Consider the following 18749-nt stretch of genomic DNA (forward strand, 5'->3'; position numbering starts at 1 on the left):
TTCAGTTTTCACATCTTGTGAGAGGTCTGGTCGAACTCACATATACGTGGAAGGTTCACCAGTTTGCAACACATTAGCCATAAAAGATCGTTCTTAATAAGTCCCGCGATCGAAGGAAATAAGGGACTTGTCAGAAATTAGCAGGGGGGGAGGGGGGTGGAAACAGAGGGGGGGGGGGTCACAACTTTTTGAGCCTCAGAAAAGGAAGGGGTCATGAAAAATGGGCAGTTAAAAGGGGGAGGGTCATGCAAATATATGCCCGTGATCATGTAGAGGTTCACCCACAGAAGAAAAAGGAAGTTCTTTTTTTGGAAGAGGTGGATGATCATGATGAATGTGAGGTAGATGAAGGGGATGAGGCATTACCCACTTGTTCTAGTGATGAAGACTTTGTATTGGGAGAAATAGGAGAGTCGAGTGATCAGTCGGACTCTTAATGCTGTCATCGAAAATGTATGTATGTAGCATGACAAAGAACAGATTAGAAATATATTTTGAGTTTTCATAATACTGACGCACCCTAGTGTATTGCAAGAACTAGATTTTATCATTTATACAAGAGGGGGAGGGTCATGATATTTTAGGCCAAGCTCAAGGGGAGGGTTAGCAAATTTCACTCCCATTGCAGGGATGGGTCACCTAATTTCCGAACCCAAATTTAAAATTCCCACCCCCCTCCCCCCTGCTAATTTCTGACAAGTCCCTAAATCGGACTCCTTAAGCCTTCCTTAAGTATAATGCGTAGCATAGCATAGCACAAAATCACCAAACCGAGGTCGACCCCAGGGTTCGTGCCGCAGAGACAAATATACGTATGCATGGTTATTTTCTTGTTGAAAGCAGCCGTAAACAGACATTCGGTAATCTAAAGCCTATGGAGTTCCTGACAGGAATATGCAACTTTTATCTGCTGTTACATATCCTTGTTCGGGAAGTATGTAAGTATCTTCAACTTGTAAAGCAAATACGTGCACGTAATGTGAGACCCTATTCAGACGCCAAACTTTCGATTTACACAAATTCAAAATGTAAGCCTTCTGACTCAGAAGCGAAACTTAGGAAGCGTTCCCCAATCGATCCTCATACATTTCTTTAATAACTGGATCAAATTATCTGCTAATTTGTGAATTTACTTTACTTCGACACATGAAAAGTTCAGTTTTAACTAGGCTTGGCCTGCTTCAGATTTCACTTCATAGGAAGTGACAAAAACATTCTCAGATACTTTATCGTTATGTTTCACATTTTTTGCAAGAAACACTATCTTATCCCGTGGAGTTTTTCTCAAATATATCACGCGATAATTACAAGTATGCGAGGTAAAGTAGGGAAATCGTTTTATTTTACTGTGGCAAAGTAGATGCGAAATAACAATTAGTGTCTTTTTATATCTTTTAACTCAGCATATTATTCCAAATAAATGATTTGCTGCAACAGGAATTGTTGATTATCTCACATAATCAATTAAGGCCATTCACAGAAATCTGTGTTCAAAACTGCCGTTCATTCGTGTGATCGTCGCGAAAGTAAACAGTGAATTATCTCGTATGGTCAATCGATGCAGTTCACAGAAATCTATTGATAGTCACGAAACGTCTCACAAGAGTTTCAAACATCAATCGAGTTTTGACGCACTTTTTCTTTTTAGTTAGTTTTGCTTTGCGCTTGGCTGATAGAGCTTCATCTATTGTAAAGTTTATTGGATGCATAAACGACACAATCTTTTTTTTGTAAAATGAATCAGACTTTCAAGACTATGACGTTCAGTACGCTCCAATCTTACGTGGTGTGACCAAATAGAATTCGTAGTTATTCCGTCCCGCATGACGGAAATACCATCGAAAATTCTTGGATTTTAAAGGCTAACGAGAGCATACTTTTATTTTCGTTGCTTGGAAAATACGGTAATAAATAGTCGCTTAGGGCTCTCAAGCTGCGTCCATGGTAAGCAAGTGCTTCGTACTTCAGTATCGAATGATCACTTACGGAGTGAATGTCAGAAATGTCAACTAAAAAAAAAAAAAAAATAGTCTTCGTCACACCATTCAACGAAAGGTGTCACAAATCGACTTTTGCCCATTCCATCGAAAAACCACGTTTTCCATCGGAATCTATTGGTGTGTATTGGAAATATATGGAGGAATGATGAATAAAGAGACGTAGATTCGACCATGAAAATATATTGTAGAAACCTAGAAGTAATACCTGGATTTCATTTGTCGCTCAATCTAAAACACGAGGATATCAAGAGAATATCAACTGTTGATATTCTCTTGATGTAAAATAAATTCTATTTCAGCCTCGACATTGGTGTTGCTGACAGATTTTCAGGGCCGGATATTTAAGGGAGGTCTAACCAAAACCACGGTTTTACAGAGGCAGTGAGCCTTAGGCCTTCTCTAGCAATAAGAGGGTTGATTTCATCAAATGAATGTCCCTGCTCTGTTAGATTTCGGCCCTCTTGACTCTGTTCATAAAAATATATGTTTAGGTAAAAGGTTCAGCTAAATTGAAGATTGTTTAAAACATGGTTTTGTTAAACCACAGCTAAACTTTGTTTAAATAACCGACCCAAGGTGTTTGGAAATGATGATAAGAATCAAATTTTAACCTACAAGCAGTTTCCCTCAACCAATATCTGAAAAGATTAAATTCCATTTCCGAGAGTTTTGTGACTAAAACTTTCAATTTGGGAAGAATGTTCCTGTAATTCAACTGAGACACTTTGTTTGTATTAATGATTTCAAATGGCACTCCATTCATTAAATATTTTTATCATGTAGTTTTGGTTTGTGGCCAATATAATGGCACTCTGATCGGCTAAGAGCAAGATCAGAGCAAAGCATTATACAGCGGTAATGCAGTAATGCCCAAGGGCCAATTATCGATTATGTAAATTAGGAAGAGCTATTCAGTGGCCATCTTCTGTTTCCTAAAATTTGAGCATATGAAAATAATGAGGCTCGATTAAGAGTGTGAGAGAGTAAATTTAATTACAGGTAATTGTGAATTTTGAGGAACAGGGTAGATACAGTTTTTAATTTCCTTAGAGATTGTGCTGTTTGTGGACAAGGTGGACAAATGAGGATACATTCAATCTCACATCTAATACTTGCATTGGAAAGCTGTCATGGACAAGATAACACTTCAACAAGATTATTGCTTAATACATTTTGTGATTAAGTTTTTTTTTGACTTACCAGCTAGTAACCTTTGCCCTGTTGTATACAGAGCCCCAATCACTCGGTTTATCTTAAATGTATTGTCCAGCAGTTATTTGTTTGTTTTAGATTCAAGAGCATCTCACTAAGTCTTCTTCAAACTTGCAGTGAATTTACACCGAGTCTATTTTGTATTTGCCTTATGCAGCGTGCCTTTAACAATAGCGACAAATTTAGCAACTGAGGAATAATTCGGTGAATAATTATATATTAGTTTATTTGAAAGTGTATGGCTAGTTTGATTTCAAAAGAGTCTTGCTCCAACATAAACCAAAACACAAGTGATTTATTCATGGTCAAAGTTATTATCATACAGAAATGTTACACAGTGAAAGCAATGGATCACTTGCCATCAGCTTCGGTGATCAGTGAACCGCTTACAACAAAATGCAATTTATTATTAATGCATGTACAACTGCTGCATGGGAAACCAACTAAGTCAAACCATTTTATCAAACACTTAAAACAAGGACCATGCAGCTGTTACAATTGCTCTAATGATATTACCAATTAAGTTTGGAATCTGATTAAAGTAAATTCAGGATTACAAACCATTAAATGTTTGGATAATTCTTGTAGGCTATGAAGAAATTGATCATTATGCTACACTAGTGCAAGATTCATTCAAGTCTGCTTTAACATATTTTATTTGCACTTCATTCAGCTAAAGGGACATTTTTTAGTCATCTGATGTTCATTTTGCACTATTCTTGCATAAATTGTTGAAATGTGGCACAGGGTACCCATTCAAGTCCAGCAATTCAATTTCATTCCAAGATGACTGACTTTCTTTTGTGGAATATTTTGATAAGTAAGCCTGCTTCATCTTCCCAATATACTTGTTGATAACAAAATAAAATGAGTAAAGTGTAGTAGTAGTAGTAGTAGTAGTAGTAGAGGGGACTTCTCTTGGTACAACTTTTAAAATACTGTGTTGAGGATGTTATTGAATTAACAGTGTCTTTATTGAAATAAAAAGCACTTGGAAAGTTGTAGAGAGTTCTCTGTTGTTAGGAGGTTAGAGTTGTTTTCACTTATGTAAGCAGCAACTCTTACAAATCTTTCAAGCTCTGTAAACTTCTAGAGTGCTTCTTATCTTCTTTTTTTTTTATCATGTCCAAGATCTTGTTAATAATTCTCTTTCTACCTGCTATAGAAATCTAAGATGCAATTTCTAAGAACTTAGTATTGAATCAACCAATAATACCCTAATTGAAATTTTTCTTTATTCTCATCTCTTTTCTACTTAATTGATTTTGTTTTGATGCTGTAGGGAGAAATTCTGTCTTGGTCACTCATGGGAGTTAAAAGGTTAAAATAGAAGAATGCTTCAACTCTTAAAAATTGTCATCTCCATCTTAAAAAAAAAAAACTTGATTAAAATTCTCTACTTACCATGTTTTGAGATACGAGTTCCTAATTGGCACTGTAGAATAAAGCACACTCAGGGAATTTCTCTTGATAGTCTTTTATCCTTTTACTGTCATTAAAACTTCTTTTTTCTTCCTTTGTATATTTCCAGACAGTCAAAGTTTCACAAATAAACCAAACAGTCCTGTGTATCAGTTAAAGGGTCAAGCTGCATCCTTGAAGTGGAATTTCAACAGAAATGGGAAAACAGTCAGTCAAATAAGTTGGTATCACAATAATAATTGGGTTGCTACTAAACCATCAAGTGGACAAGCTATTATTCTCAATTCACAGTATCAGGTATCAGGGGATGCAACACTTAGAATATCCAACGTTCAGACAAAGGACAATGGTGATATTGATTGTCAAGTGTTTTTCACTTCTGGTGTCCCCCCTGTGATTAAGGATACTGCTAAACTAGTTGTTGTTGGTAAGTTCTTTAACTAAGTTAAATTACTATTAATATTGGTGGCACAAATATTTCTTAGTTTTGATGTTTTTTAACTAAAGCTGGTGACACCAGATATCAGCAATCCTACATGCCCATCATAGCAATCCACGGAAATTGCCATTGTTGTGTCAAGCACACCTGGTAATTTTTGCTGATCATTGCAATAAGAATATAAAAATTGTCAAGTGTGTCAAGGCTTATGGACAGATTTGAACCCCAGTATTAAAACTCTTCTATCCGGTAATTCAAAACTATTTTAGGATGCTGTAATAATCTTATGATTATCTGACCTTTGTATTGATAAAAATTCATTTTTTTTACACAGTGAGCCCAACAATTACACTCCAAACTACAACAGCTCCAACTTTGGATGAAGGTACTACAAGAACATTGTTTTGTGTGGCCAGTGGCAACCCCAAACCCACTTACAGGTGGTATAAAGATAATGTAAAGATTCAGGAAGATCCAAACAACTCCAACTACACAATAACATCAGCCAGCAGGAATGATGCAGGGACGTACAGATGTGAAGCTGTTGTTAATGTTCCAACTCCTGGCCCATACAGTGACTCTTACACCGTTCAGGTTACAGTTAGATGTAAGTCAACTCACAATACCTACTTCTATTCTTTTCCCTGGATAGGTAATTTTATACATTTTGTTTAGTATTATTATACTGACAATGTTAAATAGATGGGTAGTAAGACTGAGGAAATTACCAGCTTACAGGGTATCATGGACAAATTGATAGAAATGCCCAACAAAGAAACGAGTGATAAACTGCTAAGAAAAAATACTGACTTGGAAAACTCACTTACAGAGCATGTACATGTACATCCAGTCACAGCTGAGCACATCAGTTGATAGGTGATGCAATTACACAATCTCCCTCATGGCCTGAAAAAGAGAAGCAGTATGCAGTTCAAACATCACAATCCACAACTGCAGTGACCACATTGTGAGACAAACAATCACATGTGTACTCCTCTTTTGAAAATGTACATGTATATCCAAGACTGAATGCAATAAATATCAGACAACATATATGTACAGTTGATATACATTATTTAGAGGGGATCAGGGACAAACTCTTAGATTGAAATGGCCAACAAAGACATGTATGAACAGTTACTTGTAGAAGACGTTTTGAACTTTCAGAAATCTGTTTCTTGTGAGTCCAGGTTTGAATACAAGTTCATTAATTTTTTTTCTGGTTTGTTGTGTAATTTCTGAACCAACCACATTTTCACAATACTTCAGTAAAAGGTCAAAATGATATGGTTCTTTGGTTGAATTTTTATCTATGAGGACATTTTGTGATATCTGTTATACAAAGAATGAATGTCGTTGACAATCAGTCCTGAACATTATCTCCCAGGACATGTGTTGAAATGTTTTCTACATGTTCATGGGATCATTTTGTCAATTGTTCATGTAAAGGTAATTTCGAGAAGGATCGAAAATTGTGGCGACTATTCCTGCTTATTAACCCTTTAACTCCCAGATAAAATTTGTAATTCTCCTTACTGTTAACCATACAATTCCTTAAAAAGTTAGTTCAGAGAATTTAGTATTGGATCAACCAATTATCTCCAAATTGATATTTTCTTTATTCTCATGATTTATGTGGTTGATATTGTATTGATATTCTAAGGAGAAATTCTGTCTTGGTCACTCATGGGAGTTAAAGAGGTAAATAACTGAGATATTACAAGTGCTGATTGATTGAAAAAAAACTATCAATTACTGCACCCTTAAACCCATAGAAAATTGAAACGTTTTAGCTTCATTTTGTGAAAGCAGTTTATCTAACTTTCTATTGATTTACTGGGCGTAATAACCCACTCAAGATGTTGGAAGAACACAAGAAAAGTTTGTAAAACTTTCACCTTTAGTTTGTGGTTGATAAACAATTCTTACAATTTTGTTATATTCTGTGTGGGTATATAATATTAGGCTGGGAAACCAATAGAAAGTCCAGTCTATAACAGAAGTGTACATTAAGGGCTGTAAAGTGTACTGTAGCTCTATCATTTAATCCTTATGTAAGCCAGTGATAAAGATTTCCCTTAATGTTTTCATATTTTTATCTTACAGTCCGTCCTGTGCACAAAACAAACAGTTTGAGCAGTAATCAAACTGTCGTGGAAGGTCGTACTGCCACATTTCTTTGTCTCACAGAAGCATTTCCCACTGCAACCACATACAAATGGTTTAAGGATAGCATTGAGATAACCAATTCACAAGATTTTGAAACTTTGAAAATTATTGATACACAAAGCAGACTGAGGATCAAGAATGCTAAGAAGGGAAGTGCTGGGCAATACTCATGTGATGGTACAAATGCGGTTGGAACTGGAGAAAGAAAATCTGCTTTCTTATTGGTCAACTGTAAGTTTGTATGTTTTAGATTTGTTAAATATGTTTACTGATTTTGCTATCCTGTGCAAGTCATGATACTGGTTTAATTAAAATTTGATCCCAATGGATGCTTTAGAATAGCTGGCAGAGAAGGCCTGGAGAGCCTCTTGTTGCCAAGGGGGTCTGGGCTCCTTTGGAAAATCTGGGGGTGAAGACTCCTGCAGTGTCATTTTCTTGCATCTTTAGGTTTGATCCAATTTTACCATAGTGATTATATTTAGTGCCCCCCTCCCCCCCCCCAATAAGTGCCCCCTCTATAATAGACGCTGCCTAAAATTTGTTTTTGTCAATAAGTACCACTATTCTAATCAGTGCCCATATTGAGTAAGTGCCCTCAATTCAGTGAGGACCTCCTTATGAAAAACTCCCTTATTCCAACAAGTGCTAAGTGCCCCTATTCTGTTTCAGTGATCGCAATGTTAAATTAAATGTGAATTGAGATCAACCATGCTTCATCTTCCTTTAATTGCTCACACAAAGTTTTGTAACAACAATGTTGGTCGTCTACTCAGTCTCTTAGCTATTACGTCCATGTGAGTACACAGTTTTTTTCAAAGGAATGAGGCTGTCTCAAAATTTTTCATGCTTGAGATTGCTTGGCTGGTTGTTCTGGCCAGGAAGGATCCAGGGACAACAAGCGCATTTTCTTTCTTGTGTTTTTGATCCTCCTTAAATGAATATCAAAGTTTTGTTTGGCACATTATGTTGCTGTTTCTCAAAAGAGAAATAGTGGCACATCAGATTTCTGTAAACTTTTATGCCAAAAAGTGCCAAACTGGTGTTAGTGAAAAACATGAAAATGTATAGGTTACTTGTGTATATTCAGGGTCTTCCTTGACAACACTCACAGTGTTATGAAGTGAAAGCAATTTGTTTATCATTTATATCTGTACAAAAAATGAAAGATAAATGGAAAGGTCAGGCCACAGAATTTTAGCCAGGCTGTTCGTGATTGGTTTTGGTGTTGTATCTGATTGGTTCAGAGAGTGGCACGAGTTTTTTTGTACCAACCACAAAGCAAGTCAAAGCAAAAGCAAAGTAATCTCTGATTTCTTTCGCACTTCGTGGAAAATTGTTTTAATAGCTTCATCACCTGCAGTAATTTTTATTTGTCACTTATCTCTCTTATTTTTTTGTTTTACAAAAGATCCACCAACAATCACCTTCTATCAAAGAGCATTCACAGTTAATGAAACAAACGATGTTACAATGACATGTCGTGCAAAGGGAGTGCCACAGCCAACAATTACTTGGAGAAAGATAGAAGATGAATTAAATTGCTTGGGTGAGCAGTGCATCATACGCAACATAAGTGGCAAGAATGGTGGAACCTACAGATGTGTTGCTAGAAATGAACTTGGCGAGGATTGGAAAGAAATCACTCTTAATGTCCAGAGTAAGTTCTCGTGCACGTTAGATGTGTTAGTCGTGTTTCCATGTAGGACTTGGGTGTGTGATCTTTGGCAGTAGTGGATGTATCATTAAATCCAGTAAACAGTGTCTTGTGTTTGAAACTAGGGAATCCAATTTCAGTGAAATTATCAGCCGGCGGACAAGCTTTCGTCATTGGTTCTGCAGTAAGAGCCGGTTTTTTGCCTGCAAATAAGTTTGATTCTTTGGGCAACGCTAGCCGGCAACAGGCCTGCAAGTGGTCTGCCAGATTCCTTGCAGACCGCTGGCCTTCTTGCTTTGCTCAAGGCTTTTAACTTACTTTTGGTCAAGAAACGCGCGTGCAGGCTAAAAAATTTTATGTCCAAAAAAAACCCTGATTTCAAAGGTCGCATAGTTGCGAAAATTCATGGTGATCACTAGAAATCAGAGACAAATGAACATTCAGAAAAATGTTTCTCACAGTTTGGATAAACTGGAGTAATTGCTTTCCAACAGTACGTCCGATCATTTCCACATCCACCCCTACAAGCACTCAAATACCTGGTGCAGCAAGCGAGCAAGTCGATTTAACCTGTATCGTTAGCGGAAAACCTTCACCGTCATTGTCATGGAAACGTAAACTTAATGGACAAGATCTGAGCTCATTGAACGATGAAAAAGTGAAAAGTATCATTAAGGAGAGAGACACCAGTGTATTGAAGGTTACAGTCAGTGCAATAGGGGAACATTTCTATTGCGTCGCCGTAAATCTTCTGGGCAGTGACAGCCAGCAATACACCATAAGGGAAAGAGGTAAGTAGGACCCTGGGGTTAACTTTTTTCTCAAATTGTCTGTGTGATCCTCAGATTGTAGTCTCACGAAGGAACAGAAAAATTGGCGACTATCATTCTTTGAGGTTTGCATAACATTTCATGGCGTTATACCAGGAAAACTATGAAGAAATTGGCCGAAGTATACAAAATGTCTGTGTTAACAAATGTGAATCCCACCTTCAGATCATCACCAGCAAGTATTAAAAAAAAAAAAGAAATACATATCGTTACATGACCGCTGAACACAGGATTCAAGGATCCTTAGAGATCTTCGTCTGTAAGAGTCTTTGGCAGGTGTTTAACTGAGGACCCTTCTGTAAACCACTTCGTGACGTGGGCATCCTCTGTAAAGATTACTACTACTTAAAGATCCTGGGAGGTTTTCCATTAGTGTGATCATGCAGCACTTAGAAGAGACCAATCCAGCGCCACCCCAGTTCATCCATCGCCAGGGAAAAATTATTTAAAATGTAAACTAAGTGGGACTATCTTAAATAGATTTTCACCACCCTAAACTGAAACTGAGTCACTTTCTTGGCAGGGGTTCCAGATAAACCAATTAATGTAGACGTGAAGTCGTTTCGAGACCAAAATTCGAAAACTGTAAGTGTCATTGTGAGCTGGACACCTGGATACAGTGGAGGATATGATCAAGAGTTCACAATCCATTATCGCGTCAAACAAAGCAACCGAGACTTTGTGGAACAGTTTGTTGGTCACCCAGATATTAACATGCACACTATACACGGACTTTACCCGGAAACAGTGTATGAATTCTCCGTTCAAGCTTCCAATAATATTGGCCAAAGCCAACTGTCAGACCCAAAGGAGTATAAAACACCGGGTAACAATAACTATATATAAACAAAGTAAATCATAGAATGTTTGGGAATGTTATGAAATATTACGTGATGGCAATGACAATTGTTCTTATGGTTTTTTGTTTGCTCGTTTTTAGAGTCCCAGATACCTCCGGACAGAGGAACTGGTATGTTTAGAAAATATTTCAGTATTAGCGATTGAAATCTGTCAATTTGTAGGTCTAACGGTTAAAAATTGGGTCGTTTTACGGCTAACTGTTAACGCCATTGACACCCTCCTAGAAGGTATACCAGGTTTACAGGTGTACTTGGAATAAACTACAGCTAGCAGGACAACTTGGCATGCATGCAGACTGTTTACGCCTTCATAGCTCGTAGTAGAATTTTCCTTAGGTGCAGCGTGGAGGGGGGGGGGGGGGTACCGCTATACGTAAGCTAAACTGTCCTTCTTCCGTCCTTTCTTTCAGTGAAAGCTTTCAGAGCATCGGACGACGCCTCTATCATACTGGTGGAATGGACGATAGCAGATGACAAAGTAACAACTGCGACTGTTGAGATTCAGCAGGGAGGAGAGGGCTCTTGGGAGCTTGTCGAGGGAGCCTCTCAGCTGAAAAGACCTGTATCAGAGTTTAAAGTGAGCGACCTGAAAGCTGGCAGCTCATATAGATTTAGAGTGGATATGAGACGACCAGGAGAGTCTGCTCCGGCTTATGTATATAGTGATACAGGTACGTGGTACAATTTGATTAGCGTGCAAGCAGGTCCTAATTATGAGAGCTTCAGAACGCGCGTTTCTCCGCCCTTGGGAAGATTGGAAACGTGTCGGGGAGAGGTAATACCAGCACTGACTAGCAGGCTTCTTTTCAGTCATGCTTGCCCGTAAGTCACAAGGTTTGTATGGGTTCTGGAAAACCTGGATAGTCATGTAATTTGAGTTTGTCTTTTTCCAGGACTGGAAAGTCATTGAAAAAAATTACAGATCCTTGAAAGTTCTAGAAAGTTCCGGAAAGTCCTGGAAATCTGCCCAACTCAAGCGATAAAGTTTTCAGAGTTCACTTTGTAGGAAATATCTGTAGACAGTAAGGAGAATTGATTTGGAAATCTTGGGAATGAGAGGATTTAAGGTGAAGTTTGGAATCGTTGAAAAATAAATCTGAGACCTGGAAAAGTCCTTGAAGATTGTTTCTGAAAAAGGGAACAAACCCCGAGTTACCCATTGTACAAGGATTGCATGCGATTTCCTATACACATTAAGAAGGATTTTTTATGCGTTTGTCAATGTTTTTTAGTTCCAGCTGGCCCTATTCCAGGAGCAGGAAGTGATGGTGAACCGTTAAAAGGCTGGATGATTGCTGTCATTGTTTCACTTGCTGGTCTTATTCTCCTGGGCATTCTCGTCCTGGCATTCTATTTCTTTAAGCTTCGAAAGAACGAACATAGAGGTAAGTATAAGACCGTGTAAGCAGTGGTTATAAAAAAATTGGATACAATTGGGTATTTTTGAATGGTAGGCGGGTAGTCGTGAACGCCTAATGGGCTTTCTCTTCCGAGGGAGGTCTGGGCTTTCTAGGGAAATTTTGAAGGTTAAGACTGTTTCAGTTGTATGTATTTTCCTGAATTTTAAGGTTTATTCCAATTTGTGTTACTTCGTATTTCGTAGAAGTCAGCCAATTTGACGAGAATTTACAATTACCCCTAAGCTTGCAGTAGAATGACGCTTATGAAAAGGCTACGAGCGGGTAGCTAGTGAATACATTTACCCGCTACCCAGCTGTTATTATAAACAACTACCCAGCTGTTATCATTAACAAGCTTTATGTACGATGATTTGTCATTAGTATTAGAGCAACATTTTGCCTTGCGTTGCTATTCTTCATGCTGATTAATGGCTTGTACATAGTTTCAAACATTTACGTACTGAGACTTTATGAGGGCTTTTCAGATATCATCAATTTAAATTTGTTTCGTTAGATCGCACTACCTCGTTGTGTTTCTCCCTGTGCCTTCATTTCTTTTGTTTATTTATTTTGCATCTCACTGACTTCCTTTTTTTTTTCCTCAAGGGACAGCAGGAAAGGAAAGGTAAGCCCGTTAGGAAGGTTTATGACTATATCCTCATCGTGAGGCAGTGGAGACGTTTAAAAGCATTTGCCAATTGAACTAAAATTAAACCATATGAACCACGTAACCATATAACAAATCCTTATATGCTTATTAGTTACGTTTACATACGAGTTAGGGGTCTTTCCCCGTACTAAGGATCATATTCAGCAGACTGCTTCCTATTACTACTTTATTGATCACAAGATGTAAAGAACGCAACCGTTAAGCATGATTCTTTAGATCAGTTCTACTCAAACCAAATAATATGTAGTTGATTATCATAATTTTTTGATCTAATCTGTATTATTGTTTTAGCATGTATAAAGAATCAACTAAACAAAGAGGAGTGAAAGTGAGTACATGTTCCATTTTTGGTAAATAAATTGCATGCATATTTCAGTTTAAAAATCCTTTGCTCGACTTGTAAATTGCTTACTTTTAAAATAAATATATCATTGTATGCACCACTGTTCGTGGAAGATAGTTCATTTAAAAGTTTATCATGGGAGACAGGTTATCTTTAAAGTTCGAAAGTTAAGTCAATTTTGTTTCCAAGATGGAACTTGAAATAGATGAACCTCGCGAAATGCATTATATGGAATTGGATGACAGAACTCGTTCATCATTCATGATGGATGCCTCACGACAGAACAGTCCACACAGCACTGAACAATACAGCGAGTACGCATCTCTTGATCCATCATCACGCTCCTGGGAGATTCCGAGAGAACACGTGACTATCGAAAAAATCGTTGGAAAAGGTGCTTTCGGTCAGGTTGCCAAGGCAACAGTCAAAGGTCTACACGGAGGATCGGAGAAGACAGTGGTGGCAGTTAAAATGTTGAAAGGTGTCAAGTTCTACTTCTTGCTTGAATTTGTCGAATCTCTTTGTTTAAAATTGTATGCCTCTGCATAATATTTTTCTGTATGTGTATGGGAATCATGGCCAATATTCAGCCACGTTCTTAGCTTGAGGCCAGAAGCACTATAGAAATACATTTGTGTTCGTTCTTGTTTTTTTAAGAGCTCAAATGTCTTAATGTGAAATCTCACTCCCAATCAATGGGTTGCCAGTAATCGAATCCTTGTGTTTGTGCAAAGATATCTGGAATCGTCTCGGGGAAAACATTACAACTCGCTAGAAAGAAATGTATGGTGAAAGGTTGTTTCGACGTCCAATAAAAACATTTTGGTGAGAGATCATCGCTTCTTTGCCGCTGTTATATCATAAGTAGGTGTGCGTAATTTTGATACAAGGGTAGCGCAAGGTTTTATTTGAACAACCGTGAAATATTTAGTAAAATCTAGCGATTACCTTTTCTCTATGCGCAAGGGTTTAGTGAAATTGACATCGCGTAATGAACGCGAACTTTAGAAATATCAGATATAAATCGCCAAGAAATGACTAACTAAGCCTTGTCAGTTTTATTTACTTGTGTTAAGTCTAAGTCTAGCTTTTTTATAGGCTTGGTTAAACAAAAAAACGTTACAAACAGCTACCTCGAGGCAGCAGGAGATTGAAATTGTGTGCTTGAGCATTAAATATTATGGTGATATATGAAGTGATTAAACACCTACATTCCCTCTTTGTTGTGATCAATGAGAACGAACCATCGTTGATAATCGACTTAAAACTGAATCCCTTCTTATGCAACGATGAGTAGATCTAAATGGGTCCTTGAGGGGCAATGCACAACTGAATAAATAAACGTCCACATTTTCTGCTGGAGCTCCCGTGACCTTGCTTTTCATAACCGGCAAGATCCTTCATGGAGTTCGACGAGAAAAGTGGCAGCTCGAAAAACTTTGGATTTTTCTCGACAAATTATCTCTTGGCCGAGGGATTTCCTTTTGTTTTTCATTGCTTATTTCATCCTCCCAAAGAGCAACAACTCGGTAAAACAATTTCCATCTCCGCTGACGACGACTCCTCTCCTTTGAGGAGGTATATTTTGAGACATCGTAATCTGTTTATTTGATACGTTAACAAGTATGAAAACAGGCTGTACATACAATAATACAACTGAAAAGACTTAAGTGGGTTATATCCGTCCGATTTGAGTTTAATTTTGTATCATGTCGAGACCATAACGCGATGACGATTCCACAATTATATTACAGATCGTACGCAAGGAGAGCAGTTAATCGGTATACTTCATAACATATTTAGTGGTAATGCTGACAAAAATTTCTCTTCCCCCGTATCAACATTATCTTAATCCATATATGATAAAACTGCAGCGAAAAAGCGTTAATCTCTCTCAAAATCGTTTAGCCGGCAAGTCATTCAATCATGGTTAAATTCCATAGCTCCTCCGCATATATCCCCGTTTGCGAAATAATCAACTGTTATCTTTTATAAATTTCCGAAAAAAAATGGTTTGAAACTTAGCAATCTTTCAGACGAAGCTACTGATTCAGAGAAGAAGGATTTGCTGTCTGAACTAGAGTTCATGAAACAACTCAAACCTCATCCGTACGTCGTCACACTTCTGGGGTGCGTCACGAAATCAGGTAAATTGAGAGTAGTTTAACATTTGGTTGGTTTGGATAGTTGTAAGAGTTTCTCACGTGCATATCAAGAGTATTTCTCTGTATCGACCTTTTTTTTTCTCAAATCATGATAAACTTAGAATTATTATTCTTGAAAAGCGACATTAAAGTTGAAAATGGAAGGAGATTAACAAGTTGCTTTCAACATATTTTTCTCTTCTGAGGACCGTTGTTGGTGTTAATTGAATACGCTCCCTTTGGCAATCTGCTCGGTTACTTGAGGAGGAGCCGTGGATTGAATGACACTTATTACATAGACCCGGATATCAAACCACAGACAAATCTGATGTCTGAACAGCTGATGAAGTTTGCTTGGCAAATCGCTGATGGAATGAGTTACTTGTCATCGAAATCTGTAAGTAACCAACTCATTGCTAAATTTTTCATGGTGTCACAATCGGCAAAGGCCTCCACTTTCCGATTATTCATTTCAGCTGGCTTTCATTCGGGCTCTCGATTTGCATATTTTGTTTACATCCCTTCTTGCACTGGGGAGAGGATGGTAATATTTTTGGCAAATTTCGCCAAACGTTGGGAATAAGAGTGTTTCTCATACGGCCCACAATAGAATAGCCGCGAGAGAACCCGAGCTGGAGAAATCGAAGTAAATATTTTCATTATTCCCTAGCTTGCTTTGCCCACTTTTCCTGGTTTTTCCCGTTAATTTTTGGATTTTGCTTAATCCACTGTAAATTCGTTTGCCTCACTATAGCTTATTACCTGCTTAACGATAAGGCGCAGTTTGCTTGGAGGACTGCGGTAACGCAGAGGCAGGCAGTTCAATAAAGCAAACACCGTCAGTTTTGTGTTGTGTTTAAAGGCTCGCGCTCGCCTATCCCAACAAAAACTGTGGAACTTTTGTTATTTTTATAGTATGTACTTTATAGGTTTTATGGTGCTATATAACTGGATCCATCTTGCTATGAAGTTGATATTTTTTAATTAGTCCACGCTAATCGTCTTTGCGGGTCGAAGTCATATAGACATGGTTTCTTCCTAGATTATTCACCGAGACCTTGCGGCCCGAAATGTGTTGATGGGTGAAAAAGAAACGTGTAAATTGACAGGCTTAGGTATGGCCAGAGATGTGCAACAGGAAAGGATTTACGAAAGAAAAACAAAGGTACTAAACCATTCTCCTTGAGAATGCAAAGTGATGAAGAAGGCTGTGCAGATATTACTTTATAGATTCCCAAAGGTGAATAACTTGGTTATCCAATTGCTCTGCTATTCTAATTTAGGACTGTCTTGTAAACTTAGATATCAGAATCGAAGTTAATGTACTAATTTTTAATGTTGCAACATAACTAAAAGCCTTTTATTCAGGTTTTAAGCCAGTTCGTTGTGACGTTAATTTAGGGGCCTCTTCCAGTAAAATGGACTGCCATTGAAGCTCTCTTGTATGGAAAATATACTACGAAAAGTGATGTGTGAGTATACGCTTGAGTTATTTAGACCTAATGAAGACTTCTCAGGGTGAACCGTATTCCTTTGGCGGGAGTAAATTTATGAATGCGAGTAGTGGGGAGGGGTGGTCAGTGACGTTGAAAGTCATCTTATGGGGGAGAGTAATCACGTGAGACCACGAGGATCTAGTTTGTCCTTACTTCCTGCATCATCCATGCTGTGAATTTTGTAATACTTGTAAATAGTTCGCTAGGCCGAAATTTTCAAAGATTTTCCATTGAAAGCCTTAAATCTCAAAATTTTGCGATTTTTCTGAACAGGTGGAGCTATGGGGTTCTTCTCTATGAGATTTTTACAATAGGTGAGTCATCTGGGTGGTCAAAGACCATGTCATTAATGAAGCCGCCAAGTTTCATTTTAAAGCTGCGTTAACTCTTGGAATAACAATGGCTGGCATTTCATGTGCAATTTTTTAAGGCTTGGGTGAGTTTGCCTGAAGTTCTTACCTTAAGGAAATTAGAACAAAGAATATTTACATACTTCTATGTTGTGACCAGTCTGTAGCTTGTACGGGTTGGTCGTTTCCATGAAATAAAAAAAATAATAAACAGTTCAGTATGATTATGGATGTGGTGTGTATGGCTCTATTTCAACCAAGAAAGATCCAAAAAGGAATACGCTTGGGTATGTGTTAGTTTGCTTTTAGTAACAGCAAACGGTCTCTTTCAGGTGGTACACCGTATCCAAATGTGGATGGCACGAAAATTATCAAGTCACTACAAGAGGGATACAGAATGCCTAAACCACAGCACGTGGATGATGATTTGTATGAGACTCTTATATTGCTGTGATTTCATGACGTCAGTTAGGTTGTGGTGTTCTGCTGCGCGCATGATCTCGTTTTTGATTTTGAACCTATTTTATTTCTGCAAGCACCTCTGAGATTCAACTATAAAAAAAGACTTGAAAAGTGTACAGAATATTCCTTTACTTGAAAATTGTACAGATTTCTTCCTCCTGTCGGTACATTTTAGAATGCGCTTTACAGATTTAAGTCTACTCAAACTGAAGACTTTCAGAGTCAGTTCTCCCTATACCAAGATATCAATGAGCCATACGAGACTGATTGCATTCATTGCATTCATAATTGCACTCGATGATTTAGATTCGCAATTATGACAAAGTGTTGGGAGGACGATCCCGAAAAGAGACCAACTTTCCAAAGTTTGAAGAACGAACTCAAAGAAATGGAAAACCAACGCAAGGTATGATTCTGAAATCTACATTAGAAGTACTTCATTTCAATGTTGGAAGCGTTGGCCTGGGGATCAGGTTTTTGGGGCCAGGTCAAAGTGTGTAACATTTGAACAGATGCAAATCATCTAGTATCAAGATTAATCTTCCAGATTTTTTTTATACTCTGGTCCCAATCCTAACTAACTCGTCATGTCATCCCTGGTAAATTGTGCATGTTAAAGCGAGAGGGCAAAGTTGTAATGTGTTGAACAAAGAACCACGCTGCACCCATGAAGACGGAAATAAATCTAGTATTATTTGATCTAAACATCCACAATTTTCGCCGTTTGCTGATTGAAAATTGGTGTTTGTTCGTAGTTTTAGAGTATTTTTAGTTTTAATTAGATATCGGCTCTTATTGTACTATACAGAGGCTGCCGAACTTGGAAACTTACGACAACCGACTCTACGAAAACGTCAAGGATTTAGAAGCATAGTCGAGCAGGATATAGAACTTCTCCTAAAATGAAAAATGAACCAGATCTTGCAGCCCTGCGTCCTACAGAGGCCTTGGAGAGATATTGCTGCAGAGGACTTCAATTACATTTTTAGCGAAGACGTGGAATTAAATAGAATTAATTAGTTAGGCAGAATTTCTAAATGTGCAATGGTAAAAGAAACTTCCGTCATGAAAAAAAAAAAAAAACAATAAAAGATAAATTGTCTAATCTTTAAGTTAATTTTTTTTAATTCCTCTTCTTTAGACCTCCCGAAGGTTATCTGATTAAGAGAATTACTAATTATAGGGGAATCTTAAGCTGACTCGCTAAGATTGCGTTGAGCATCCCTATTGCACGCAGATAATTGAATGCATAATAAATTAAAATGGGAGCTTTTACTCTGCCCAAACCTGTAACAAAG

General features: G+C 37.8%; 1 protein-coding gene across 4 annotated transcripts; it reads left to right on the plus strand.

Annotated features, from left to right (window-relative positions):
- Positions 1 to 770: 770 nt before the first annotated feature.
- On the plus strand, positions 771 to 18556 carry LOC113670427 (uncharacterized). 4 transcript variants are annotated; one of them, XR_016187484.1, is made up of 21 exons: positions 771 to 938; positions 4744 to 5061; positions 5408 to 5680; positions 7180 to 7473; positions 8651 to 8899; positions 9391 to 9687; positions 10250 to 10552; positions 10667 to 10696; positions 10997 to 11257; positions 11819 to 11971; positions 12593 to 12611; positions 12948 to 12984; positions 13189 to 13480; positions 15036 to 15146; positions 15350 to 15540; positions 16186 to 16308; positions 16545 to 16615; positions 16913 to 17075; positions 17322 to 17418; positions 17758 to 17857; positions 18260 to 18556. XR_016187484.1 is itself a non-coding variant. In XM_089208962.1 (21 exons), the coding sequence occupies exons 1-21, from the start codon at positions 815 to 817 to the stop codon at positions 18323 to 18325; spliced, it is 3450 nt and encodes a 1149-aa protein (XP_089065088.1). In that variant the 5' UTR covers positions 774 to 814; the 3' UTR covers positions 18326 to 18556. The 4 variants fall into 4 exon arrangements, 2 of the variants coding, with proteins under 2 accessions (XP_089065089.1, XP_089065088.1); XM_089208962.1 differs by having other exon boundaries at positions 774 to 938; positions 16913 to 16953; XR_016187485.1 differs by lacking the exons at positions 16913 to 17075; positions 17322 to 17418; positions 17758 to 17857; positions 18260 to 18556 and having other exon boundaries at positions 16186 to 16383; positions 16545 to 16608.
- The last annotated feature ends 193 nt before the right edge of the window (positions 18557 to 18749 follow it).

Source organism: Pocillopora damicornis, chromosome 6 (genome assembly GCF_964200805.1).
Source record: "Pocillopora damicornis chromosome 6, jaPocDami1.2, whole genome shotgun sequence".
NCBI lineage: Eukaryota > Metazoa > Cnidaria > Anthozoa > Scleractinia > Pocilloporidae > Pocillopora > Pocillopora damicornis.